Here is a 27808-nt window from a genome sequence, read left to right as displayed (position 1 = left end):
CAAATTAAGGCTTTCTTTTTTCTTTTTGAAGGAATTAAGGATGCACGAGTGTTCAATTCATGGCTTAATTAAAAAAAAAAATTAAAAGAAACTGAAGTATGGATGAACTCCTCAGGATTTCAGTTCTGACAGCACAGCGGAGTCGGACACAACGCAGGAGAAACATCCTCAAATGACATCGTTTCCACATTGTAAGAAACGAAGGAGGTGAAAATCTGCTGTCAGACAGGGAAGGTGAACCTTCACACCCAGCATCTCCTCAAATGCAAGCAGCCTGACACCTTCCCCACACCCTCACTCACACCAGTACTTTTCCAGCACAACGCAGTGGCTGGGTGGGAGCACTAAGCACAGCCCTTATCTCCCCACCCCGTGGGAATAAGTCTCAGTGCTTTTGAGGCTGCAGAGCAGCACAGTTTTTGTCTCTGTCCCACATCCTTAACTGCCTACAATCTGGAAAGCAAAGCGGTTCTCCTCCCCTCTGCCCCCCAGGAGCAGCTCTGAACAAGGCAGTGATTCAGGGCACTGGGATCAGGTGCTGCAGGTGGGCCAGCAGGACACTGCTGCAAGAGCAATCAGCAGTGGAGATTTGTGTAACACTTATGTCCTAAGCATGCACTCACCCTTGTAAATGTCCATCGATTTGCTGCTGCTGCTCCTCCACTGCTTCATTAGCTTAGCACAGACATCAACCCTGTGCTGTCCTCTTCTGTTCTGAACACAAACCTTCCTTCTGCCACAGCCATCCCAGCATAAGTGCAACAACTTGCCTTCAGTGGAAAGCTCCAACTCAGTGCTACCATTTCCTTCCCATCACTGCATCAACCTGTGAGTCCTGCCTGACCAGCAGTGCAGCAAGTGGGGCTTCCAGCACGGCTTACACTCTTTGAAGTCAACGTTTTTCTTTCACTTCACAGCACTGCACGCACGCTGCACTGCTCAGGCATTTCATTTTCCCCTACACAAAGGGCGCCTTGCTGCACAGCCCTGCCCTCTCACCGACACCCAGCACACCCTGAAGTTGCTGCTCCTCACATCTCCAAGGCCTGAAACCCATCCCAAGTGTATTTCTGCCAGCCTGGTGCCTGATGTGGCAGCTTTGGAGCAGCACGCTGCTGCAGCTTTGCCCTGTTGATAGCTGTTTTCCCCACAGACAGAGGAGAAATCAAATTTTACACGATTTATCCACACTAAACTTGCATCAACAGACAAACATATCCCAGTATACTTGTAAAGAACTCAAAGCAACTCTTTTTACAACCTAATATGCTCACTCTGCTTGTCCAAAATCAATTACAGAAGCACTTTTGCAAGATGATAGCATTATTTTGCTCTCTCCTGCAAGCATAATTCTAAAAACATTACATGTGCTCACGCTGAAAATTAACTCCTTACTGTGAAATAGAACTGCTCTGTCTCCTGCTGGTTGGCTCGTCTCTTGGCAATGCTTGGTTTGCTCATGAAGGTTTCTGATACAGTGGATTTAACAGACTCCATAGAGTTGCTGTATTGAAAGCAGTCAGAGACATCAAAGTCCTCTATCGTGACTATGTCCTGGATTGTCTGCAGTGTAGCTTCCATGGTCTTCTTCACCTGGCCAGCAAGAATAAAGGAAAATGCTTGAGAAAAATGGAGCTACGTTGCAAGTGGGGAAACAAAGAAAGAGTTCATGTTGCTGCAGAGCATTTTACTAATAAACAAGAATTACTTGTTTCACGTCCTGTGAGCCATAAATGAGGTCCAAGTTCTGCTCATTAACAGAACACCATCCCTACAAATGAAGGCTTGGTGCATGCTGAACATACAGTCAGACAAGGGCTGTAACCTTACAGGCTGAGGTGAGGAAGGGAAGCAGGGAAATTTAACCTCAAAGCAAGGAGTGCTGGAAGAAAGAAATAAACATCTTACTTCTGTAATTACATCTACTGGGTGTAACAGAAATGTGAGATTACAAAAAGGCTTTGGTGCATTGCAAATCTTTGCTGAGGGCCACAATCAGCCTCTTAGACAAAAAGGGGTTGCCAATTTTGCCCAAGAACTCTCCTCATCCTAGATGACCAATTAAACCAAAATTAGCTCTTACCTTCCATTATTCACTGACTTCAATTTGAAGCATTACATTCAGCTTTTCCTCCTAACTGGCCAAACACACTATTTGCAACAAAACCACTTCTATTGAGTTAAGGACGGGGGAAAAAGGGTAGGGGAAATTTTAATGGCTCCCCTCCACGCACTCAGCCTTTATGCAAAGTCACAAGCTAACATACTGCTGCCTTACTCTTGAATTTTACTAGAAATCTTCATAGAAGAGGAGCACAACAACTCCGTTCTTCCTTAATTAGCTGCCACTGCCCTCTGGAAACAGCAGAAGGGTTGCTGATTTGGGTCAATTAGCTCACCTCTTCGTTTTCTATCTTCAGTGTAGATAACCTGGACTGCAGCTGCTGGCACCTCTGCACTAACTCACTCTGCACCGGCTGCTGGGCACACAGCTGGGACTCCTGGAAGAAAAGCAGCACTGATTACAGGAAACCCACCATCAACAATAGTTTAATTACTTCATTATTATTAACACCCCCCCCCCCCCAAAATGCCTCATAAAAACCTTTATCAGCTGCCAACTTCAATCAGCAAAGAGCTTTCTACCAAATTCCAGTCCACTTCCCCATTGTCCCAAAGTTAATCAGAAAGAGAGAGGACATGAACATCCATAATTAACTAGAAAAAATTAGCTGGGTTAAGTGATGTGAAATAGTTCTATCTTCTGAAAGCCGGGAAGTGCTTTGTCACAGCAGTTAGGCTGCATCACACCCCAAAACCCCCAGGAGAAGCAGGCGAGCTGGTATGCATCACACCATGAATTGGGTTCCGTGAGCAGAGCATCCAGGCACAGGGCACACAAAAGGCACGCTGCTTAATCAACCCAGGGGAGTTCATAAAGAAAAGAACTGGTCAGACACCTGTGGAAAATGCCACAACTGTGGGTTGCCTCGTGCTGTTAATAATTAGCCTGACATTACAGCACGAGGCAGGAAAACATTGCTCTCACTGTATATTATTATTATTATTATTAGAGTCTTATTAATGCATGTATACAATCGGACAGTTAATCTGGCACGAGCAAGACCACTTCTGCACCTATCACATTCATTTGGCCTCGAGGAGGGCTGTGATAAATGATTCTGTCAACGTGAGCTGGTAGCAATGACAGTGTGCAGGCTGTTCTTCTTCCCCCTGTCTCACAGCATATTCCCAACGCATGGGAAAACCAAGAAGGTCATTTGCAGTCTGAGGGACTCCCTTCAGAAGGCTCCTCCTCATCTCTGCCTTAAGCAGTGACTGCATTTGTTGGAACAAAAGATGAGGCAAGAAACCTTCCCTGCAGATTTTATTGACTATTCAAGAGAAGAATCTAGAACTCTAATTGACCTGAAGTAATATATGGTACATGTGTTCCTATTTATGTTTCTGAGCTGGTTTCAGCTTATGTGATTTAAACAGCTCCCAGCCACGTACCTGCAATCTTGATAAACCTGTAAAGAGAGATTTTCATTGCCAAAAAATGAAAATCCTTTGGCTGCTCACAGTGAACACGCACAAAGCACCATTATAAACTGCTTCTGCTCTAAGATTACACACCCACGTCCCAAAAAACAGTGTTTACATCTTTTATCTGTTGTCCTTTCTGAGGCATTTGCAGGTCTCTGGAAATCAGGCTGGCTCACAGAAAGAGATGCTGATCACTGACTGGCTGTGAAGCTTGAAGTTATGGGATTACTGACACAGACAGAAAAATAATAGTAGTAATTAAAAGCAGACAAACACTGCTTCTGGGAAACCACCACTCCGTTTCAAAGGTCTCTGCAGACACATCACCTGCTACAAAGGGATTCATGAGACCAGAAGCTCAACCCAGTTTTAGCTAAATTGGAGAAGGTGGGAAGGCATCCAGGAGATGGTCATCTCACTCCTCTGGGAGCCCCGTGGCGCAACACTTATTTAAAAGCAGTATAAAAGCTGCTTTATCTACCCAGCAGGCTGACTGATACCTTGGCAGCACATGCCCAGGTATTATGCTTTCATCTTTTAACCCACATAAGCTCTCTCCTTTCATCTCTTTAATAGTGCCACCAGCAAAACTAAGCAGCTCCATGAATCGCCAGAGATGAGATCACCAAACACATCAACACAAGCCAGCTTACGGAGCACAGAACGAGAATGTCTTTCAGATCACACTTCAGATCTCTAACTTCAGAGCCTGTCTCAGGGTGCAGGAATTAACAACGGCCTGAAGAATAGGTTAATGTAGACAGCAAACACGTTTTTAGCACTATATTTAATTAAGCACTTCAGCCTTCAGGAGCTGTGACAATGCAGAAGTGAGGATCGCTTGCATGCAGGCATCCATCACTTCTTATCTCCATACCAGCTCCCTTTTGCAAGGCTCCCCTCTGCCTCCCAAAAATAGAGGCCAACAGGTGGTCTTCCAACGCCTCCATCTATCAAAGATGAAGGAAGCAGACAGGCAGAGCTGGAGCAGCAAGACAAACTGACCATGTCACCCATATGTGGCTGAAACTCAAACTTCATGGGCGGACAGAAGACGTTGTTGTACATCTCCATCAGGCGCTGCTTATCACTGTTGGCATCCAGGTTCTCAACAGCATTTTCAATGGCATCCAGACCCTCGTGCTTGGACTGCTCCAGGTTTAGCTCAGCAGACAAGAATGTCCTGAGAGCTCTGTTGAGGCTAGCGTGGTACCCCAGGTCACAACACTGCTGGAAAAACACACAATTCCATAAGTGAATAAGCGAAGACAATCTGAAACTGAAGTTAAAATGCGTTTGAGGCTGTAAGTCATAGAAGCAGCTGACAAACCGTGGTTATTTTTATCATCTTCTGAGGACCAGAGCTGTCTCCCAGCCCACGGATCACAGAGGCATCCTGACTCGAGGTCTGGAATTGTCCCTACACCGATCTCTGAGCCCATAATCCCACAGAAATTTCTATTCTGTGTTATAGTTTTCCTCCAAGACAAGCACATCTTAAAGGATTTTAACAGTAGGAGAGTTCTCATGGAGCACCAGAGGCCCCGTTTTATTCTGCTTAGAAAAAGAGCACCCTAGAAGTGGTACATCCCAAGGTACAAAAGTGTCTTTTCTTCCAATTCTAACTTTCCTTCCAGGCCCACTGAGAGCACTCCAAAGCTCTTCAGTAAATTTATTCTCAACAAAAGGGAAACAACGCACTGAAGTACTACAGGGGAAAAAAAAAAAAAAAAAAAAAAAAAAAACACAAAGAACAAACAACAAAGCACAGGATTTGCATCATCTTCAAGGATCAATCTGCATCTAAATTATTCCACCCAGGATGCAGAAAACTGCTCAACTCGGTGTACTTCAGGGAGCAAGAACACGACCTGTACAAACACAGGCAGAAAGAAGAGAGCCATGCAAAAGCCAGCAGTGGCTGGCAGGGCTGACTTCATTGCTGGGGTGAAACAAGAGCAAAAATGCTCAAGCAGAGAGCGGTCACGGTCAAGAATTTCCTGGCTACTGCTGACATGAGGATGATGTCACTGGAAGACAATCGAGCAGCTTCATCTCCACCACGACTGCACAGCCAAGTATTCACGTATTGTGAGGGAGAAAGGAGCTTTTCATGAAAAAAAGCCCAGACTTTTAGGCTTTTAATAAAGTGAGTGAGAAAGGAGTTCCACCTTCTTGGAATTACAAGCAAGATTACGCACGCTAGGAGAATATCCAAAAAGAAAGAAAGAAAGAAAGAGACCATCTGCTTGATTGCTGTGCTGCTCTGTAAGCAAAATTCAGATGAAATCTCCTCCTCACCCATCATTTGGGTCTCATCACTGTCATTGTGCATAAATGCAAAAAAAAAAAAAAAAAAGGAGAAAAAAGGAAAAAAAAAAAAAGGAAGGGGTGGAGGGAGAGAGAAGGGAGCCACTGACTGGGGGCCCATTCCCTGCTTTTTCTGACTTGCCACCAGCAGAGCCTGGCTCCTGTGCCAACCAGCTGCAGCAGCCACAGGGCCTTGCAAAAAGAGCAGCACTTACAGTTAGACTGGAGGCAGATAATTAAAGGACACTGCACTCCATCAGAAACAACAGAAAAACAGCCCCAAAAGATGCTTGAATGAGAATCTGCACGTGCTGGGGATAAGCAGCCGTTCACCAGCCCCTTTCTCTGGCACACACACGATTCTGCCATTCCTGCAGCAGTTCAGAGAGCCAACCCACGAGAAGCCAACGTGCAGCCACACAAGAATGGGCTCAGAGCACGCAGGAGCAGCCCGTCCTTCCTACAAGCAGAGCAGAGCTGCTCAGAGGAACCACTGGGACTGCAAAGTCAAATGAGAGTTAATATTTCATGGCCCACCTCACAGAGCAGCAGGGCCACATTAAGATGCCAAAGGGTTTTAGCTTTATTTTATTGAAGCTTGTGACAGGGAACGTTTTTCAGCCCACTCCCTCACTTTGCTGTTTCTCCAAGTCCAGCACCCCCTGTTTATGAACCTATCTGCCTTGCCATCCCTCTGCTGGGTTACATAAATGTTTGATGGAATCGTTCTCCGAGGAAATCAATTTTTTATAAGAATTTAATGATAACTCATTCACATTCACTTCCCAACATGACAGCTGATTAACCCTTCTCCAGTCAGAGGCTTTCAAAAAACCTCAAAGCAGAAGAGTCGAGGAGAGAGTTAAGAGCCCTCTGTCTTAAAGCACCATCTCCATTTGGAAGGGGAAAAAAGGAATTCCATGAGCAAACAGCATAAAAATCAGCTTCAGGACTCGTATATCCCATGCATTTTAAAAGACATTCTGTCCCAGTGACCCCTCCAGAAACAGGAGGTATTTCTTAATATCTCTTCCCCATTACTGTAATGTTTCATTAGCATCAAAGAAGTGCCTCTGTCCCCAAAGTCAGGAGATTCAGAGCTCTGCCAGCTTATTGCTTTTAACTCACACAGAAGAAGCAATGTGCTGTTATCCTTCTGTGAACACAGGTTTGTGCTGTACAAACACGGCGAGTTTAAAGGCATTTGGCCTAACAGAATTTATTTGGAACTTTGAAGATTGCTTTTCTATTATACTTGAAGCTGCGGTATCAAACGATTAGATCAAGGACAAGAATTAAGAGCTAGCTTAAAAAAACCACCATATTTTTATTTCAGTCAGATGCTCCTGATAAACATCACTGGCTCTCATTGTCAATTTTCGGCCCTTCAGATCAAAGCATCAATAAATCCATATTCACTGTGTCTTAGCAGTGAGATAGCTGGGAGCACAGGAGATGCAATTCAGTTACATTCCGTATCTTCCCATGCCTTCTGAAACCAGAGCAGGTAACACTTTTCTTTTAAGGATTCTGAGAGCTTGTGATGCTCTGTTAAGGGTGGGGGGGTTTAGCAGGGACACAGAACTGCTCTGAGCCACTGCTGTTGAGGAGCAGTGACAGATCAGTGCCCTGCAGTGTGGGTTCTGGTCCTGCATCACTGCCTGCAGTGCCCCAGGGATGGCTGAGAGCACCCAGCAAAAGGAGCACTTCCTTCAAAGCTGGGTAACCCACGTCTGCCAACAAACTACTACAGATCTCAGGTCTGGGTGAAAATTTCTCTGGGGTTTATGAAATCCAAACCAATTCCTTCCTATGTGATCCATGAAAACCCACCGAGCGCAGGCTGATAGCAGGCAACTGGATCGAGCACATCTGCAATATCTGGGGGAGGATTTAGAGAGAAGATTTCCAAAACAAACATTACAAAACATGATATTTTGAAATAACAGCGTTTCTCAAAGCTCATAACACAGACAGGCCTGTCCTCCAAAGGAGGGATTTAAAAAAAAAAATGAATAGCTAATAAATGCCTACGTGCACCTTGTGTGATTTTTCAGTCAGCTGCACTGGTGCATGATACATACTGTCAGGTGCTGTGCAGCTGGCTGACTGACAGCATCCAGTGACCTTTACTGCCTGTAACAAGACATTTCTGCCAGTTACCCACCCACCCACCTACAAAGAAAGTTCCCTCTACAACAGTGTTCTGAACGGGGATGCAGTGGGCTGTGCTGGTGGGCAGAGGAAGACCCAGCAGAAGTCACAGACCCAGACACGACACAGTCAGTGCACGTGGGACTCAGCTGTGCACGCTGAAGCGGAACAGTTTCTAAGAAATGCTGGGATTCCTAACTGGCTTTCAAAGGGTTTTCAAAGAGGAGAGATTTATTTTCTTGCTGTGCATCTTACCAAGAGCAGAACTAAGGCCCATGGAATGCTGAGGGCTTTCACTTGGCTCCAGAGCAAAGTCTGGGGGCAGCTGGGGAACGAGTTCCTTTCACATCATCCAGAACTGCTCTGCAGTCCCACGGACAGGAGGAACACATCAGGCTCCTGGTGGATGAGGCTATCAGAGAATGGAAGCTCTGAATGGCACGGACATCCCTCTCTGTCAGACATGCTACCCAAAGCAACCGTTTGAAACGGATGGAATCTTTCAGAAACAAGTTCAAATCACTTTTAGGAAATGCTCCTGCCCTCGATTTCCTTCACCAGCTGCCACACTGATTTTTACAGTTAACATCCTCCTTTTCTAAAAAACACACTTCTGAGCTGAGGGTTTGCTTAAAATAGCAAACAGAAACATCACACCAAAACCGTTCCATTTTAACTAAGCAACTTTCATTCTACACATTTCAATGCCAGGTGTATTGTGCAAGCTTCTATCTGTGTAACAGACTGATTAAAACACCTCAGAAAAGCTCACTTAACAGATTAATGTTTGGTTACCGTGGCTCTTACTGCCATCAGAGCTGCAACATCACAGCTGCAGGGATGTTGCCAGCTGTGTACACGCAGCGTTGAAGGAGCAGAGACACACATGAGGGTTAATGGCAATGATATTCACCATAAGCACCCGAGCAGCAGCACTTACATCAATGAGATCAGACAGGTCATGAATGTAATACTTGAAGACAGACGCATTTGTTGCTTCCAGAGCCAGCAGATATTCATTTCTTGCCTTAATAGCCTTCAGCCTATTTTCTGTGTACTTGGCTTGGCGCTGGAAGAGAAACCAACAACAGAGTGTGTTCTAAAAAGAGGCACAGCAGCAACAGGAGCATTCTTAGTAACACCAACCAGAGCGAGGATACTGAGCAGATCTCACCCTGCTCACACGTTGTTGTTCACTTGGGCTGCACCCAAATCAATCCCAAAATAACACTGCACCTTCTGCTGCCTTGAATCTCAGTGCTGAGCTGCCCACCTGCCTGGCTGACTGCAAAGCACCTGCTCTGCCTGCAAGTCACCTTGGGAGAGCATGGCTCCCTGTACACAGGTCAGGCGTTAAGCTGGCACGAACATTAAACAAAAGAGACAGCCCAAAATCTTGTGCACAACACGCTCATCGTGGCTTCCAAACAAGCAGCTGTTACTTTCATACTCTGAGCCTGTTTTAACGTTTGGGATGTGCCTGCAGAACCTGGGATAATGCAAGCAGACATTCAGTTATCCTAAAACAAACGTGATGCTAGCTTTTGCCTTTCCTCAATCTCAATATTGAGAATTTGTGGAGAAACACCAACTCGCATTTTCACAAACCACACTTGCATTTCACACCAGGGAGCTCATAACCCCCTGTGCTGAGCTGCCACAAAGGTCTCCTCCTCACACACTTCACACAAGCAATGCAGTGGAAGTACCTTCTCCTTCATTTTCTCTATTTTCTTGACAGAGCTCCGTCGGACGTGTTTTTCTTCAAATTTGACATTGGAAGTTGAGTCGGGGGAGCGCGGCGTCTGCTTTTCCTCTTGTTTCACTGACTTCCCAATCTGCTTCTCCTCCTGCTTCTCTGCCTCTTTCAGTTTGCTCTGAGCGCTGATGCTGTCAGCGTTGTACATGTGGTAGGTTTTCATAACCTGCAAAGGATGATAGACAAGAGTTGCAGTGCATCACATTGGATTTGCTCAGGAAGAAGCAAGCTCACCTAACCAGCACAAGTAACCAGGCACAAAGGCATCCTGCCTTCACTGATCTGCACGGCCAAGCCTCGGGGCAGAATGGTTTACATCTAACTGGAAAGCATCACAAGCAAGGAAGGAGGAAGAAATCCTCAGAAAGAAGTTATATGCCACAACGTGAGAATGTTTGTCGGATGTGGTCAAAACGGCAAGCTTCTTTAATGTAACTACATTAGGGTAGCTGGCCATCGTGTTTAATTAATGGCCAACTATCACACTTGGCCAGCAACCAGCAGGTCAGATTTGGCTGCTGACTGGGAGTTGAAGTATGTAAACTGGCAGAATAATGGGGGAAATTCTGCATCTGAACAAAGCACAACAAAGGCATGGAAGTGTGGCTCTCAGCACAAATCCGAAACCAAAGTGGATTATTCTGCAGCTGCTTCTTTGTTTAATTTTGGCATGCTCCTCCTTGTACAATCCAATAACCCCTCCCAAAAAAAAGGCTAAATTCAGCCTCCTTACTATTCAAAGAGAATTACATGCCAAGGCTCACAAGTGATGGCTTTTCATCACCAGGTAGGGGCTCCAAAGGGATGTTATCAGTCATTCCTCAGGGTGAATCAGTCGTTTAAACATCACAAGTCTCGAGGAACTGTATGCAAATCTATAGTCTGAACATAACTGCTGCAAAAGCAACTCAAGGTTCAACTTGTTTAAATCTGATTTGATATGAAAAAGCACTTCTAGCCTTATCTAATAACAATACTAATAAAAGAGTGCAGTTCTTTTGCTCAAGGAGACCTGGAGCTCCCACTGCACAGACAACTTCTATCACAGCTCTTTTATTTATGTATTAAACGAACAGGTCTAGATAAAAGATTCCCCAAAACAAAAACAAAACATCCTTGTTTCAAAGGATATTCACATCCAGTTTTGCATTAAGAAAACAGAACTAAACCAACGGGCACAACATCCAGACTGGCAGTTTTACCCATCATTACAAAGCCATTCATTTCACACACGGACACCAAAATGAGCAGCTCTAATTTTGATTGCGTGCCCCGAACTGCACAGTTGCATAAATACACCCCAAAATCCCAGCTCTAATAAATACCCACGTGCAAATAGTTTTAGATGAAGACCCATTTATAACTATTCCACCTCAGCCTGAACTGTAGCACAGCTCCCCATAAGTAGGATGCACGCTCCATCTCCATGCAGCAATCAGCAAAGGTTCTCACATACAAAGAGACATTGTATTTAAACATGAAAGAGACTGTGAATGCAGCCAGTATTAAAGAGAGACTTTCTGAATAATTTACACACACACTTTCAGCTACTGCATACGCTTGGACTATAAAGCAGGCATTTATCATAACAGATGCAAAGCACTTTCTTTTCCTCTGTCACTGCAAGTGGAGCTGGCAGAAAGCAAGGGAAGCAGAGACATGCAGTCCAGTTTTACTGCTTCCATCTTGCTGATGGGGTCACATTGGCAGCCCCAGGCCTGGCAGGAGGTCGTAGCAACTCACCCCTGCCATCAGGGTCAGCAGCACGGGACAGCTGAGAGAGACAACTCACAGGTAGCAGCGTTCTGTATTTTAGGTATGTTTGTACTCTTATGGACATCTATTTTGCTGCTGGTCCTCCAGATACCCAGCAGAACAAGAGATGAGTTGGCGGTAGTGTTCCTGGCAGTACCACTAAGAGCAGCCCCAGAAGCCACCAGGTATTGAAATCTCCTAATGCAATCAACCTAAGTGGCAAACGTGGCACACAGAGGTGATCTTTTCCTACTTCTTAATGCCTTTTTCCCCCCCAAGGCAATATTTGGTTTTGATACTGGAATGAAACAATTCTCTTCTATTTGTTTTGTTGATATGGGCAATTCCAAGAATGCTCCCCATCATGTTCCAGCTTTGATATTAATACAGAATTTCATCACAAGGTGATAGGAGCTGACCCGGGAAATATCCCTGGGTCTTCTTTTGAAGGAATGAGGAAAAGAACACAGATCTCAGCATAATGACCCAACGTGTCATTAAGGAGGCATCTGAGCAATAAAACCACGAGTAGGTTCTGCTTTTACAACAACTCACTCAGTAACAGCTACCAAAAGGAACAAATTTAATCAAACAGCAGGCTCTTCCATCCATCTGTGTGAGAGGAACAGTCCCCAAGCAGTTCATGAACTTTCACAAACACAACCCCTCTCCTTCTCAAGGCAATGCCTTTCTTGGTGCCTCCAATGGATATACTGAGAAGCAAAACACACAGATGGAGCCTATAACTCTAAAGGGAGCCGTGCTGCTGAAAGAGCTGAGGAACAAACCAACACAGCAGGCTCCTCGCCTGTGTGCTCTCCTTTGTATGCTCATTTCCAGATGCAGACTGCTCGAAACTGCTGTGCTGACCCAATTCAGCAACCTGACCTGAACAAAGATTTCTGTGCACTTGAAAATAATTCTAAATCTCTTTCTAAAAGCAGCACTGTAGCCAGAGGTGGCTGTGTGTGAAGGTGGGATCTTTGGGAAGCAAAGCCAACATTGACAGAGCTGAAGCAATATGAAGACAGACTGAAAACTGAGATTGATGGCACTGCATTCAGTGGTGTACATTGCTGCCTCCAATCACATGGACTGCAGGAACTTATCAGCACTGGTGCTCAGGCTGTGCTCTAACAGCAGGCTGGGAAAAGCCCAACGCTTCTTCCTTCTGTCTGAAAAGATGCCAAGAAGTCAGTTGGATTTACCGTGTAGAGTTCATTCAGGACCTTTATCAAGTCTTCCTGGAGCTGCAATCCCACTTCCTTACTCTGCAACGAGAACAGAGAAATGAAAGTTAATTGGAGAAGATGGCAGAAAGGCAGAGGAAGCCAGCATGCTCTACATCTACAGATAATCTAGGCTCAATTAAGTGCTACTACTTATACTGGCAAATCCAGCAGCTGCTCAGCCCAGAGCCACTTATTTGGTCAAACTGCACAAACAATAAACTGAAACACTGCACAGGGATGGCCAGAAGAGCCTTACAGCACAGAGGCAGGGAAATGTTTTGATAACACGACGTTGTCATCATCCCAAGCCTGGAAACACCTAGATTTTCTGATCTTTGCAGGATGGAGTAAGATAACACAGGACAGCTCAGTATGCACTGGAATATGGAAGATCAAGAAACAAAAGCATCCAAATTTAGAGATGTATCCAGGAGGAAAAACCTTACTGCAGTGCCTGCCAGCTCCTGCTTGATGTAAGATGCATGCACAGCTAGAAAAATTAACAGACCTATTCCCCTGATTTAAGAGGGCAACAGACACTCTTTGGGATTCTGAAATGGAAGCAGTAAGTCTGTCACAGGAACGGAGATGGAGGTGCACAGCAGTGCTGTGGGATGCTCTGATCCCTGGAGTTTGTTCTGACTCTATTTGAATGCCTATACGAGCCCTCAATCTATTTCTGAGCACAGCATTTATGTCAAATACATCTATTTTTTAAACTACAGTGAGTACAATACCATTTAGCCATAGCAATATAAATCACTCTGTCTCAAGGGCACTTGCATTAGTGAGCTGTGCAGGACAGCCTTAGGTTTAACAGCTCCAACCTGTTCCCTTTGCTGCAACAATAGAAAAAACTGCAGGTGGACACGAGGGGCTGTCAAACCCGGCTGCCATCCAAACCACCCTGCAGCCAAGCCTCAGATTTTAAGTATATACTTACTTATTTAACTTCCCTGCAAGGCAACAAGCAGCCAATGCTTCTGCGTCGCAATTGGAGGCAACTGCTGCACAAAGGGCAAACGTTCAGCTCCAGTTAAATACAAGAGGAACAGATTTCTGGTTTTCTAATACAGATGAGTGAAATGCCCAAAGACTCACCCTTGTGATTACCAGAGGATGGCAGCTCTGTATGCAAAGCCCTCCTTGAAGAGGGACTCCTGCACACAGCACAGCCTGCATGCAAAGAAGGGCGAAGCTGCTTCCCTAGCGACTTCAACGGTACTATTAAGCTCTCTTCATTAGAGATGGGATTTCATGCTAAAATCTCTGTCATTTGCATCCTGCAGAAGGGAAGGTGATGCACAGGGAGGGGCAAAGCCCACCTGTAAGGCTCTGCGATGCCGGCCATGAGGAACAGATAACTCAGGGCACACAGACACACCTTTACGCTTACCTTGTTGGAAGCAAACCAACCCAACCACGGAGGGACGCAGCCGTCCCAGTGCTCAGGCTGCACTGCCCCAACCAGGAGGAGCCCAGCAGGGATCAGCCATGAAACAGCCCCAAACACGCAGCCCCAGCTCTGCCACCTTTCACATTTTAAAATCTACCTGCAATTTAATGGCTCTCATCATTCCGAGGTGCAGGAAGGACAAAAGCGCACTGAATTCCACTCCCTTGGAGGTTTTATTAATGAAAGACATCCAGAGCAGCTACTGGAGGAAGTAGGGACAGAGCAGATGTCCCTTCACACCAGCAGGACTATTCAGAAGATAAACAGATAGGTTCAAACAATCTAATAGCTACATTTTACCCATGCTTTCCCACTAATTAGAAAGCACAACTGCATCTACTGCCAGTTACTAAAACAGCAATTTTCACATTATTACCACTGCCCACAAAGGCAGTATTTGCCCGATTGCACCTCCGTGCTCCACAGGTTTTAGGCATACAATATTTGCTGGTTTAAGCAAATTTGATAGGTTCAAAGTGATTTATGCCTCCTGACTGAGGGAAAGATTAAGAGATGTAATGCAAACAGACAAACCCGCACTTAACCCGTACTTCTGGCTATGATATCAAATGGCATAAAAGCATGTGAAAAAAAAATACTGATGGATTAAAAAGCAAAAAGATTACATGATGTAAAATAACCCATCTTCGCACAAGCAGCAGCCCAGGTGGGAGCCTGAGTGCTTGGTGTTCCAGCCTCACACACTGAGACCTGCTGCAGGTGACCTGGTGTCCTGCTGGGAAGACAAGCACCCTCCTTTTCCTGAGTCTTTAATTTAGGGGAAAAAAAAAAAAAAAAAGAAGCGGATGATTCCCACAACCTTACAGAGATGCTGTAACCATTCCTGCATTCCTCCCATCACTGACTGCAGACAGAAGCTGAAGCTGCTGCTCACTGCTCTGCCTTTGTCTCAGCGTTGGGTGACGGATGGAAGCGATGTGCTGGGCCTGCCTGCCCCGAGCTCAGTGCTTGTCACACAGGAGGAGCTTTTCAGCAATATGCTCCATTCACTGCACTGCCTGAGCTGCCTTGGCTGGACCTGCTGCCCTCCTCTCACCAGTTCTCAGCCCATTTGCTCCTTTCTCACATAAAACTGCTCATTCATTCCACAAACTGCTGAAGCATCAACTATGCAAGTTGGAATAAGATGAATATTTTAATGCACACTCGGGTTGGAGACGAAAGGAAGAAGCGTAGGAGCCAAACTGTCAAAACACAAAACTCTTTGCGTTTCCAAATGAGCTCTCAAGAAAAAAAAAAAAAAACTGCTGCACTTCCAGACTAGAAAAAGCCTTTCATTGAGCTGAAGGTAAGAGATCACAGGTGGCACATAAACGAGAGCTAAGCCATGAACACTTCATGTTCCTCAACACAGATTCCAGCTGCTGAGGCAGCAAGGCTGAAGGTTACCAGCAGCACAGCCGAGTTGCTAAGCAAGGTGATGGAGCAGCTGCTGCCCAGGAGCATCAACCTCCACCAGTGGGGTGCTGCTTGCAAGCTGCCTTTCTCAAACTGCTTCTGCAGCCCCAAAGCTGCCCCAAGTGTGCGCGCACACACACACACACACACACACACACACACACACACACACACCCTTGCACATCCATCCATGCACACACACTCCTTTGTGTGCTGGGGCTGGGATTCCCAGCACACCATACCAGCTCCTGAAGGCCTCTTTGTCCATCCCTCCTCCCCTCTAATTTAAGCAAGATGTTTTTGGGATTGACTGCAGCACAGCCTGGCTGTTCCGCATTCCACCCAGCATTAACAACTTCAGCTCCCAAGTATTTCATGGGGGGGGGGGGAAATGATAAACAGGAGAGCTCGGGATTGCTGTCAGTATTTCATGCCCTGCATCTCAGCAGCCCCAGATCTGAGAGGACATGGGATGGCTGCAGAAGCAGCACACTGTGAAGCTTTCTGAACACGTTCAGCAGCGCTGAGCAAGCACACCAAGAGCTGTGATAACACTTATCTCATGCCTTGCACTGGATGCTATTGGCCCAGCAGCACTGCAGCCAAATCCACGTGTGCCCACAGAGCCGTCCTCTCACACGCTGCTTCTCACATCTCAGAGCAGAGAAATGCAGCATGCATTGGTAGGGCAGTAACATTAAGTGCTCCAATGTTTTTTAAATTAGCAGTGGGAGCAGGGAAGAAAGCCTTGATGAGATTTGCAGTGTATAAAGAGGAACAAAAGGAATCCTACACTGACATTACAGTCAGGGCATTTATACTCCAGTTAACATCTACTCACAAAGTCTGTTAACAAGCAGGCATGCCAGGTAGGATTTTCCAAGATCATACATGTAACACTTGCTGACAAAAGCTTAGAACCCTAATTAGAGCCCCAATAATGTACTTTTCTCCTTCTTTTTCAGCAGGCCTTGAATTCATTTGCACGCAGCAGTAAATATGATTCACCATCTTCATGTTCTCCCCTAAACAGAAGACCAACCAGCCGTATGCTATAAGAGCATCCCACGGCCAGCAGCAGCTCAGTCCATCCCTTACCAGCATCACACTCAGCTCACAGGGTTGCACACTCAGCTTTGCTCACAACCAATCCAAAACTATGCAAGTCTGATGCAGTTTCTTGCACAACTTTTATGGACACAGCGCTCAGCTGTGACCCCAGTGAAGGGGAATTCTGCAAAGATTTCTTCTTCTCCAGCGTCAAACACTCAGGAATTTTGAAAAGCTTAGAAAATGAGGTCTGTGCAATACAACACACGCACATACTTGGAGCAACAGATCATCAGCTTCTCCTTTAATGATCCATTATACACTGGTCAGTCTCGTTTAAATTACAGCCGTATTATCGAGTTCTCTCCACCATTTTACCACTGATTTGTTTCACCACTATGTCAGTAATAAGGAATTTCTCCCACATAAGGCACAACACTGCACTTGGAAAAAGCCATTCTGACATCAAACCCCATCACACCGCTGACTGCTGCCTCCCACCACACTCTGGGTTGGAGGAATCACCTCCCACTACCCCTCTTTCTCCTTTTTATTTTTTCCTGCAGTATTTGGTGCTGATGCTTCAGGCACTCTGTTCCAACAAACCAAGCTATTTTCTGGCTGAGAGCATCCATTCTTGCTACGAAGCCAGCAGTGCTCTCAGTCAAGGGAGCTGCGTGGGAAACGGGCTGCAGAAGGTGAGCAGAGCCACCAGCAAGGAGGGAAGTCCTGCAAAATACTGCATGTGATCTTCTGTCATTCTGCTCAGTTGTAACGCTCCTCACAACAGCTCCGTGCTGCCTGCATGCCCCGAATCCTCTTCTCAAGTGCTGTGATGCATCCCTAGGGAAAACCTGCAGGGATCAGTCAGGGGAATGACCCAGAGCAAGGGCTGCTACCTCTGACCCAGCTGAGCTGCATGCAAAACACAGGCAGGCTGTCACAACAGGCATCAGAAACAATCACAGAATGGCCTGGGTTGGAAGGGAGCTCAAGGATCACGAAGCTCCAACCTCCTGCCACATGCAGGGCCACCAACCTCCACATTTAATACCAGCCCAGGCTGCCCAGGGCTCCATCCAACCTGGCCTCGAACACCTCCAGGGATGGACGGGGCATCCACAGCCTCTCTGGGCAGCTGTTCCAGCACCTCACCACTCGCCCTGTAAAGAACTTCCCCCTAAACACAATAATGGACAATTTCAAACAGTGTAAGGAGCCAAACGAAGCACACTGCTCGTCCATTCCAGATGCAGAAGTGATGCTTTCAACTGCAGCACGTCCATCACACCGTGCAAAAGGCTCTGCTCCTTCCACGCACCCACCTGAGGAGGGGTCACTCCTCAGCTCCAAAGCAGACACACACACTGCTGCACACAGCACAGGTACCAGCACACACCCAGCTGCACTCCTCCTCCCCCCTCTGCTGTAGAAGCACGCAGGTAGGAAGGCAGAGAGGAGAGAAATCAGAGCACATCACTTTGCACCAGGCCTCTGCACCCTGAGCTGTTGGGAAAACAGGAGCTCCATGCAATCTCATCAGCAAGAACCACATACTACTCGACCTGATACCAGCAAGGATCTGCACTGTATCATTCCCCCCTTCCACCCTTCCCTTGGCACAAAACCCAATCCTCCTCACCACCAACAGATGCACCCATAGCTGCATGCAGTGCTTTCCTCAGAGCACTTCCAAACTCTGCCCTTCAGTGACAGCTTTATTCACAGCATTTGTGATTTGCCCTCTCACACCCATCACTCCAACCAGTGCCTTTTTCGCAGGCTTCATTTTTTCCACATGCAATGTATTTTTAAATGCTTCATATTCCACTACCAATGCAGCAAACGAGATGCAGTGCAGCTGAAAGTAGGTCAGCTGAAGCAAGGACCCCTTCGGAGAATTAATAATTCCTCTTCCTGATTACTGCAAGGCTTTCCACCGACTCACTGTAGGTTTTTCATTTCACATCAAACGCTGTGCAGGGCGCTGGAGATAAACTGATTTTTTCCACAATTAAAGGTATTAACCGGGAAGCAAATTTCAAAGAGTCGTTTTGCTTTCTTCTCATTGGGCTTTCTCCCCCTAAATATCCTTAAGGAACAGCAGCATACAGGAATGCTACGCTGCCATTGCACATCCATAGGGGCAGCAGCCCTCAGGGAGCACAGCAGGGTGGTTTTTGGGTGGGTAAGCTGGAAAAAAAAAAAATCCATTCAGCAGATACTGAAATTGAGTGAGACTTCCACAGCCCTCATCTTAAGGATAGGGTCTTGTTAAATTGGAACTAAAGCTTTCAGTTTGCTGCTTGGGAAACCTCAAAGCAACAACAGAGAGAGGGATTGGAGGTAACAAACAGAAGGGACTGCCTCTCAAAGGGCACAGCATCCACAGCATCACAGGATCACATTAAAGGATCCTTCTGTAGGACAAACTGACAGCCATGGCACGACCTGAAGGGCTGCTCCATGCAGAGGGATTAGGGCTGAGCTCAGGGGCAGCGAAAAGGCAGAAATGGGAATCAGCTCAGAGGGAAGAACACTTGGAACAGGTAATTAAGGTGGGTAAGCAGGAAGGAATCAAAGCAGTGCTCCCTATAAAAGCTGAGCAGAATCAGAAGTGGGCACAGCAATGGGGCCAACCTCAGAGCACTGCCAGCTCCCAGGATGGGGAAAGGTAATGGGATGGCAGCACCCTGCCTTAAAATCCCACTGCCTTCCCACAGTGCAGCACTTTGCTCTTAGGGCACTTCCACCAGCTGCTCCTGGTTTTATTTGCATAAATTATTATTATTTCACCATTTTTCCTTCTTTTCCTTGGTCACAGACTGCACCAAGCTGTGCCCAACCAGCAGCCCAGCACTGAAACACGAAAGCGTTTCCTCACTAAAACACGAACACAACACACACAAAGGAGTGCAGTGTTACAAGAAGCCCTGATGTTTTGGCTCCCAGTGCAGTGCAAACCATACTTGCTGCTTCCCCACACCTCCACTGCCCACCAGGAGCCATTCCCTCCCAGCACAGCCCTTATCACACCCAGCCAGACCCCTGCAGCCTCAGGGCTGTGTTACAGCTGCTCTTACATCCCATAAAAGCTCACTGCTTCTGACAGCACAGCAACGCTCAGGAGTTCAGCAACAAAAGGATCTCAAGTGCATCCCTCTCAGCCCACGCATCCCTCCGTGCTCACCTGCTTTATCCTAGCTTGATATCAAGTGCTGAGCCTAAAAAGCCTTCAGTTACAAACGGCCCGAGAAAAAGATCTCATACCTCAGCATTTTATTGCAAGCACTCTCAGCAAGCCAAGATCCCAATACCACTATCTCCTCTGCAGTTCATAGCACTTACAACCCAGACTGCAAACAGATCCTAAGCGTCATTTACTGCAAGCAGCCTGACCCACAAATCCTCTTATAAAATTATTTTCCAAACAGATGTAACAAACCCTTCACTCCAGACTTCCAGATGCCAGGAGTCACATCACAGCATTTCCAGACCCAGCCAGGCAATGCCTCATGCCAGGTCATGAAAACAAGATTTGTGTGAAGTTTGCTACCCAAAATAACATCTGCAGGTTCGCTGTTAGTATGACATAACACAGCAGATTACCAACAGCAACAAGGAGCTCTCAGCAGCAACATCAGGAAAGCCCAGCTTACCCTGCAGACAAGCACTGCTGGAGAGAGCTGAGGACACAGGGCTGGCTGCACAGACTGCAATTTGATGGGGAGCTCCTAGCTTGCCTCGCACAGCTTCGCAGGAAGGTCTGCAGCACTGCACAGAGCTGTTCTTCCTCACTGTTAGCCCCTGGAAGCAGTGAAATTGCTTCTGATAGATTCTTTGTGATACCAGGCCAAGCGTTGCTAGGAATATCAGTAATGATATATAAGAAAAAGTTAACTCACTTAACTGGCTACAGACTCTCTAGCTACAGAACACTCCTTGCCTGGGAGCAGCCTTCACCCAGGAGATGCTCTGCTTTTGGAGGTCAGTCCTTAAATGAGCCCAGGGAGGTGGGACCCAGGGACCACCCCTTCCAGTCACATGGGAAGCACAGGTGAATTGCTTGCACCTGTGCCTCCTGGGCCAGCCAGCCTTCAGCAGGTGCTCAATCATCAGTTCAGGCTGTGAGGAAGCTGTTCTCTTACACCTGTGCAGCTTCTGTATAAATGAAACGCTTCAAGGCTGTTATAAGCTGCTCCATTCCCTGAGCTGGTGCATCCTCCACTGATCTCTTCTCTCTCCACAAATGGACATAATCGGTCTCAGGGTTAAGAAAGGATGGGAGATGCTAAGAGGACGGGGAGGAAAATGTTTTGAGATGCTCTCATCAACACAATTCTAACTTCCATTCAGGCCAGCCTGGTTTCTATCCTCCTTCCTAACCTTAACAGCCCAAAACACATACCAAACTTCTCTATTTATCAGCTGCTATCTTATCCCACTGCATGACTGCAGGTAAGAACGGATGCAGTTTTTGGTTTTTAACCACCCAGCACAGGTGGAAGAGCAATGCAATACTGTGCTGGCCTGCAGCCAGACAAGGAGCTGGAATTCAGCCACAAGTGCCCTTTGATTGCAGAGCTTCCGCTCCGTCTGCAAGAAAGAAACCAAAGTGGTGTTGGTAGTTGTTGATTGTTGTTTTGTTTTTTTTTTCCCCCCCTATTAGGGTCCTGCTCAAACCAAAAACAAGACAAGGTAAGACTCTGCTTGTGGAGGGGCTGAAAGTTAAGCTGCAAGCTTCCAGCCAGACTGCAGTGGTGTCCATTTCCATGGATGTCCTTACGAGGCCCCTTCTGAGCCACCTTGCTCAAGCACAGCCCCTGCTGAAATTCAGAGCAGAGATTACTTATCCTTTGGAAGGATTAGTGGAATAGAAGAGTGGCTGCCATTCAGTAATCCCATGTAAGTATCTAATCAACCATAATGTAATTACCAGAAAGTTTTAAGAGGTTAAAAAGGCCTCAGTGTGACGTTGCTTGAAAAAGAGAAGGTTCCACCCCTACTTGGAGGATGTTTAAAAAAAAAAAAATTCTAAGAAAAACAGAATGCAACACTTCAATATGTAAGCTGTTGTAATCACAGTCTTTTGCTAGCCATTAAAACCATTAAAACCTCAAGGAACATGCACAGCAATGACAGTGAAGGCAGGAACTCTCCTTAGCACTGCTATGGCAGAAATAACTCACCCGGAGCACAATGCACTGCAGGGCTGGGCAGTGGGGGGGAGAGAAAATGCTCCCAAAGTTCAAACTGCAACGCTTTCAATGTGTCAACCAACAGATGGTACAATCATTGACAAATCTCTACGCAGCCCATGCATGACTATTTAATAGTTTCAAAGCTTCCGTATCATGTTTCTGCAACAGGAAGAGCAGATTCTTAATAGAAGAATACACCCACACTGTCCCATCTTTCTGCTCCAGGTGGAACTCAAGGGGAGAGAAAGGGGAAAATGCCAACAAAAGGGATCTCCATTACATTTTCCCCTTTTCTGGAGGAGGACAATACATCCTTGTGTTATTTAGAATGGTTGGAGTTCTCCCTAGTTTTACTTTTGACTTTCTACTTGACATTGGATACCAATTTATCTTTGGAGGATTGTATTGGGTAATTTTTGAGGAAAAAGAATCATTTCAGAACAGCTGATCTTGATGCTTTGTTCCTTTTCGTTAAATAAAAAGGTGGAAACTTGGAATATTTATTTTTATTTAAAGGAAGCTTCGAAGCACACACCAAGCTGCAAGCAGGCTGAGAGGAAAAACACAGCCCACAGTTACTCAAACCTCAATCCTAAAATTCTAGGACAAGAAAACAATTAAACAATGACAAGTCAAATGCAGTTATCCCCCAAACCAGGCGTTAGGTACAAAGAACAACAACGAGATGGGCCAGAACATCTCCCATTTTGCATTTTGGAAGGGCACAACAACAAAGACATGCAGCACTCAGTTACCTTCTTGAACAGGCGCCCAGAATCTTCGCTGACCTGGACAAAGCGTGGGATGATGTTGTTGAGATAGATATCACTTAGGGTGGTGTGATCCCTGCTCTCCCGCTTCACTTGATTTAAGAGGAGGTTCCAGCAATTGACTGGTGAGAGCACATTCTGATCCTTCCTATAAAGGACGCAAAATAGAAACAAGAATTGGATAGGACTTCACCTGAAGGAGACAAAACGGTTGTTAATGATGTTCTGTGTCTCTACGTGCCAGAAGCACGGCTGCAGTGTGTGTGGATTTGATGAGGGAGATGGGAGCAAAGCAAATGGCTCTGGCACACACACAGAATGAGCCCTCCATCACACACGGCTTGGCTTTTCCCCCCAACAAACTGCTTGGGCAAGTGCAAGCTACAGGATGCCAAATGCACGCTCTGATTTTTTCTTTTGAATCCAAGAACTTGAGCACAAATTGCAGGGCCCGAGGCACAGTGATGGCTATGGAGCCTGACAGCAGGGTCTGCAATGCTGCCAGACCTCTGTGCCTCACCACAAGCAAAAGACTTCAAGCACACAGTTAGCTAAATAGCATCTGCGTAGGAAACAAAATGTTATGTCTTGTATAAAAGCAGTTCTGTCCAAGAATCTGCATCTGTCCTGAATGAAAGAGAAAGCAGCGCTCATCCCACAAGATCCACATTCTCTGAACTTTCTCAACCTTATGGCTGATTCCCTGCACATCCTGCAAACGCACAACACGAAGGGCCAGGGGGAAGCAGGAGAATCAGCAAACGTGGATCAAGCCAACAAACACTTGGACACCTTTGCCCAGGTAGCCAAGAAGGCCAATCGCATCCAATGGCTTGGATCAGGAATGATGTGCTGAGCAGGAGCAGGGAAGTCATCCTGCCCTGTATTTGGCACTGGTGAGGCCTCACATCGAGTGCTGTGCTCAGTTTTGGGCACCTCAGTACAGAAAGGACATGGAGGTGCTGGAGCAGGTCCAAAGAAGGGCAACGAGGCTGGGGAAGGGCTTGGAGAATGTGGGCTATGAGGAGAGACTGAAGGAGCTGGGGCTGTTTGGTCTGGGGAAGAGGAGGCTGAGGGGAGACATTATTGCTCTCTTCCAATACCTGAAAGCTGACTGCAATGAGAGCAGGAGCCACAGCAGCCCTTCACAGCCCTTCTCATGACATCAGTGCTTGGAGCTGTAGTGCAACATGGGCAATTTTAGAGAGAAAAAGCGCAGTTTCCAAACAGCTGATTTTGATGCTTGGTTTCTTTCCCTTAAAAAATGAAAAGCTCAGGAAACAACTGCAGCTCATCATCTGCACTGTTTCAGGGCTTGGCACGTGTGAGTTTGTGTGCATATAAAGGATTCTGGGCTTTCGGTTCTGGCGTTTTGAATAAAAACATAGAAAATAAAATGTGAGAAGGCAGAGATTTCATTTAGACAATATTTGCCTTTGTACTTCAGTGTCGCATACTGCAGATACTGCTGACACGGGCAAAACCAGATGGAACGATCAAAATGCAGAACTGTACAAGGTTGAAACTGCCAGATGTTAAGCTCTATAAATCAAGTACTTGCCCTCAGATCTCCTGCAATCAGTGTCTGCAGCATACTGTTTGTTTTGTTAATATGCCAAGGAGCTAATTAGCAATTGCAAGACCAGGACACTCGCAGTGTGAATGCAGCAGGCTGCAGCCAGCCCTGGAAGGGCACAGAGGGGCTGAATCCATCTGAAATGCAGGCTGAGAGCTTCCACCACGACAGGAGCTGGGCATGTTCCATTTAGGCAGAGGGTTTTGTTTGTTTTTTTCCCTTTTTGATTGTTAATTTTAGATGAGACAAGAAACAACACCTGACTTTCTTCCAACGCAAGTAGGGCTGAAGGAGGTCCTCAGCAGGATGAGGTCCCAATGGAGCAGTGCTGGAGTGAAATGCGTGTGTCAACACAGAGCCACTGCCTCTGCAGCAGTGGTGATGGCAGAGGACAGGAGGCAAGCTGAACAGGAGAGGATTGCAAAGGATTGTCAAGAAGAGCACATAGGGAAGAGACGTAGCTGTTAGGTTGGCTGCACCAGTGCTATCGATACACTCTGCACACTGATTTAATATCTGCCTTCAAAGCTGGAAGGGCTACATAAAACATCAAAAGCCAAAAGAAGGGATGGGAATGAAGCTTAGGAACAGTAAGGAAGGACTCCTCATAGCTGGTCCTACCGCAGCCATTCCAAATCCCATCTCAAAGCCCCAAGTAGCCTGCTGCTGCTTCACCAGCTCCTAGGAGTGGAGCAGCCCAGAGCTCATGCATGCAGCCTCTGCACCACTGCACCAGATGTCAGCCCACAGACACTCAGCTCTTTTCAGCCCCAATGACCCCCGTGGCATTTTCCCCTCCTCCCTCTCTGAGTTTTCACAGCAAACCTTGGCAGCCTCACCACGTGCTTTGGAGGATCCCAGCTACAACCACAGCCAGGAGAGCCTGCAGGGCAACAGCCTGCTCACAGCACCCCATTTTCCAAAGAAAACCCAAACCCAAACTGAGAAGCAGGAGGGATGCAATAGTTAAGCAGCCAATTCCCAACCGCCCAAGCTGCTGCACCGCAACACCCGAAGCCATCAGAACGCAGCGCATAGCACGAATACCACCAGCCCATGAAAAGTATGGTGAGCAAAACTGCTGGTGTCTCCTGGCGCCGGTTAGGTTGTTGACACACTGCATGTGGTTAAGCATGAAAGGCAGTCCTGCAGGAAGGAGCAGTCACAAAAACCCCACATGATTCTCATTTGCAAATGGGATCGTCACCTCCAGGTCTGCGCTGGAAGGGATGCACCCCAACCCCAACCCTAACCCTACCACACCATCACTCTGTGCTCCCTGAGATTTTCCCTTTCCAATTCCTTTCATTTCCTGGTGCCTGTTGGTTTCATTAAGCCCTGTTGATTGAGAACAGCTCCTTTCTGTGCAGCTTTTAGTTTGCTCACTGCTAAGCTTTTAGAGGAAGCGAGAACCAACTTCTCCCCATGACCGGGCAGCACAACGCTGTCACCCTGGCAAAAGGGAGACAAAGGAAGGCCAGAAGACAAGCTGCACAGGAACAGAACAGAAAAGGAAAGTTACTTGTGTTTCAGCTGTTATGGTTACTCGTTTCGGGGCTTCTAAATAGCCCTTAGGACTACAGGCACTTTAACTTTTAAACCACCCCTAAAACACAGCGTTTTCTGGGGAGGAACATGGCAACAGTTTTCACAACACAGAGCAGAAGTTATACAACTGTTTACAACAGGCCCTTTTCTATCATAACCACAAGCAGATGGCAGAGAAGCAATTTGTGATTTCCATTAACCATTTCAATTCTCAAAGGAGCTGGCAGAGATATTCTGCTCTCAGCTCCAGGGCACTGCAGGAGGGGTGAGGAAAGAAACAGAGCAGCAGTGATGGTTGGGTATCCCAGCAGTGATGGCCTGGAGCGGCTGAGCAGTAAAAACCAAACCTCAGGAGCTGGATACCAACTTCTCAAAGCGATTTTGCACTCACTCGACTCCAGGTTCCCCTGCAACAGCAGGAAGATGCCAGCATCCAGGTTCACCTCAAGCGCTGTTTATACAGCTTAAAGATCGTGTGATGATAACGAATCCGGAGTTTATTTAGGTTAGCCTAAATTGCAGCAGATCACAGAGATTGGGGGTGTTTGGGAACAGGAAGAGGAAGTTGTGCACAGATTTTTAAGGAACCACAAAGTATGAAGCCCTGTGGTTTTTGAGCGTTATCTTGATCGAGTCCTGTGCAACTTCCACTTCAAAGGCTTCGGTCGGTCTCGAAAGATCAGAAGGGAAGATTGAGTCCAAGTATCTGAAAGTTCTTAATTAAATTACTGATTCATACGAGGAACTCACAGACGATCAGAGATTTATCTGCTCTAAGGCAGTGACACTGGCTCAGCTCTGCACGGTAGGCCCATTCAGGGTAAGAGCAGAAAAAACATCTTAATGAGCAGTTCCTCCCATCCCAAAAAGAAGAAAAAAGCCCACCCACAACCCAGCAATGGGAATACCACGTATCCACGTGGAGCACAGGAAGGAGGATGAGTCAGAGGCAAATGAATTTATTACAAACAGAGAAAGAAATGCTGACATTAACATCACTCTGCCACATCAGCCGCGTCAGACTGCGGGTTTGGGGGCAAACCCCCTGGCAATGTCTGGGTGCCAGCACTGAACAAAGAGCAGCCCTGAGGGTGTCACAGCCAGAGGAAGGACCACGAGTCACCCTGCAGAGCAGAAGACATCGGGAAGCTGCCCTGAACGTGTGACACAGTGCCATTGTAGCGATACTGACAAGTGCCTCTCAATAGCAGCAAAATGATTTCAAGCCCAACAAAGAAAGCTGCTGGAACCTCGGTGCCAATACAACCCTCTGCCCGGGGTGAAATACTTGAAAGACTCAGAATAAGTGCTCCAGGCTCATCCCATCAAAAGGAATCCCAGGTCAAAACAGCATACAGCATATTTATCTATTACAGCAATACAGTAGGAGCCCACCCAATGCAAGTGCTTTTGCTGATACCTCCCTCTCCACCTGCATCATCTCTCCTTTAAAGAAACCACTGCACTCTCAAGAAAAAGCAAAGTTCTCTGCAAAGTGCTGACACACATGAACTCTTCGTTTCCCCTTCAAGTCTTCCTGACACTGCTCAGCATTAGCTGCAAATTTGGAGCATTTCAGGCACACGCTGCTCCCTGCCCCTCACTTCCAAAAGATTCCAGTTATGAACATCTGTTGTTTACAAGTGCTAAGCCTGAAGGTTGCCAGACTTATTCTGCATCTTCGACTTCAAGGCAAAGGCTGCCAGAAAGCCATCTGAATCACGCTGGGATATCCTGGACATTCTGCTCTCCAGCTGACAATTGATTGCTACTTGGTATCCTACTTGCAAGGACAGCCCTGATTTAAATGGCCTTAAAATAGCACTGCGTGTGCGTGTTTTTCCCCTTTAAATTTTTCCCTCGAAAAGGACTCACTGAAGATCTGCTGTGGTTTTCACATTAACTGGTATTCCAAAAGGCAAAGGTCTGTAGGACAGAGCCAGGCAATGGAAGCATCAGGGTCTCAGTGCAGGGCAGCCACATCCGTGCCACCAGAAGGGACCCCAGGACCCACGGGAGACCCCAGGAG

General features: G+C 46.6%; 1 protein-coding gene across 6 annotated transcripts in view; it reads right to left on the bottom strand.

The window, feature by feature from the left end:
* The window catches only part of SRGAP2 (SLIT-ROBO Rho GTPase activating protein 2), an 84808-nt gene that overhangs the window by 30264 nt on the left and 26736 nt on the right, over positions 1 to 27808 (bottom strand). For 5 of the 6 annotated variants that reach the window (XR_014879882.1, XR_014879881.1, XR_014879883.1 and 2 more), the window contains 7 exons: positions 22641 to 22803; positions 12736 to 12798; positions 9723 to 9938; positions 8954 to 9082; positions 4555 to 4779; positions 2400 to 2501; positions 1396 to 1593 (listed from right to left, as the gene is read on the bottom strand). Coding sequence is in view for 3 of the 6 variants with exons in the window: in XM_085210187.1 (XP_085066313.1) it covers positions 1396 to 1593; positions 2400 to 2501; positions 4555 to 4779; positions 8954 to 9082; positions 9723 to 9938; positions 12736 to 12798; positions 22641 to 22803 (1096 nt within the window). In the remaining 3 variants the exon portion in view is untranslated. The remainder of the gene's footprint in view (positions 1 to 1395; positions 1594 to 2399; positions 2502 to 4554; positions 4780 to 8953; positions 9083 to 9722; positions 9939 to 12735; positions 12799 to 22640; positions 22804 to 27808) is intronic. The other variant, XM_085210186.1, reaches the window with a different exon arrangement.

This window comes from Meleagris gallopavo, chromosome 28 (genome assembly GCF_905368555.1).
Source record: "Meleagris gallopavo chromosome 28, MGAL_WU_HG_1.1, whole genome shotgun sequence".
In the NCBI taxonomy this organism is placed as follows: domain Eukaryota; kingdom Metazoa; phylum Chordata; class Aves; order Galliformes; family Phasianidae; genus Meleagris; species Meleagris gallopavo.
This window is presented reverse-complemented; position numbering and strand designations above follow the sequence as displayed.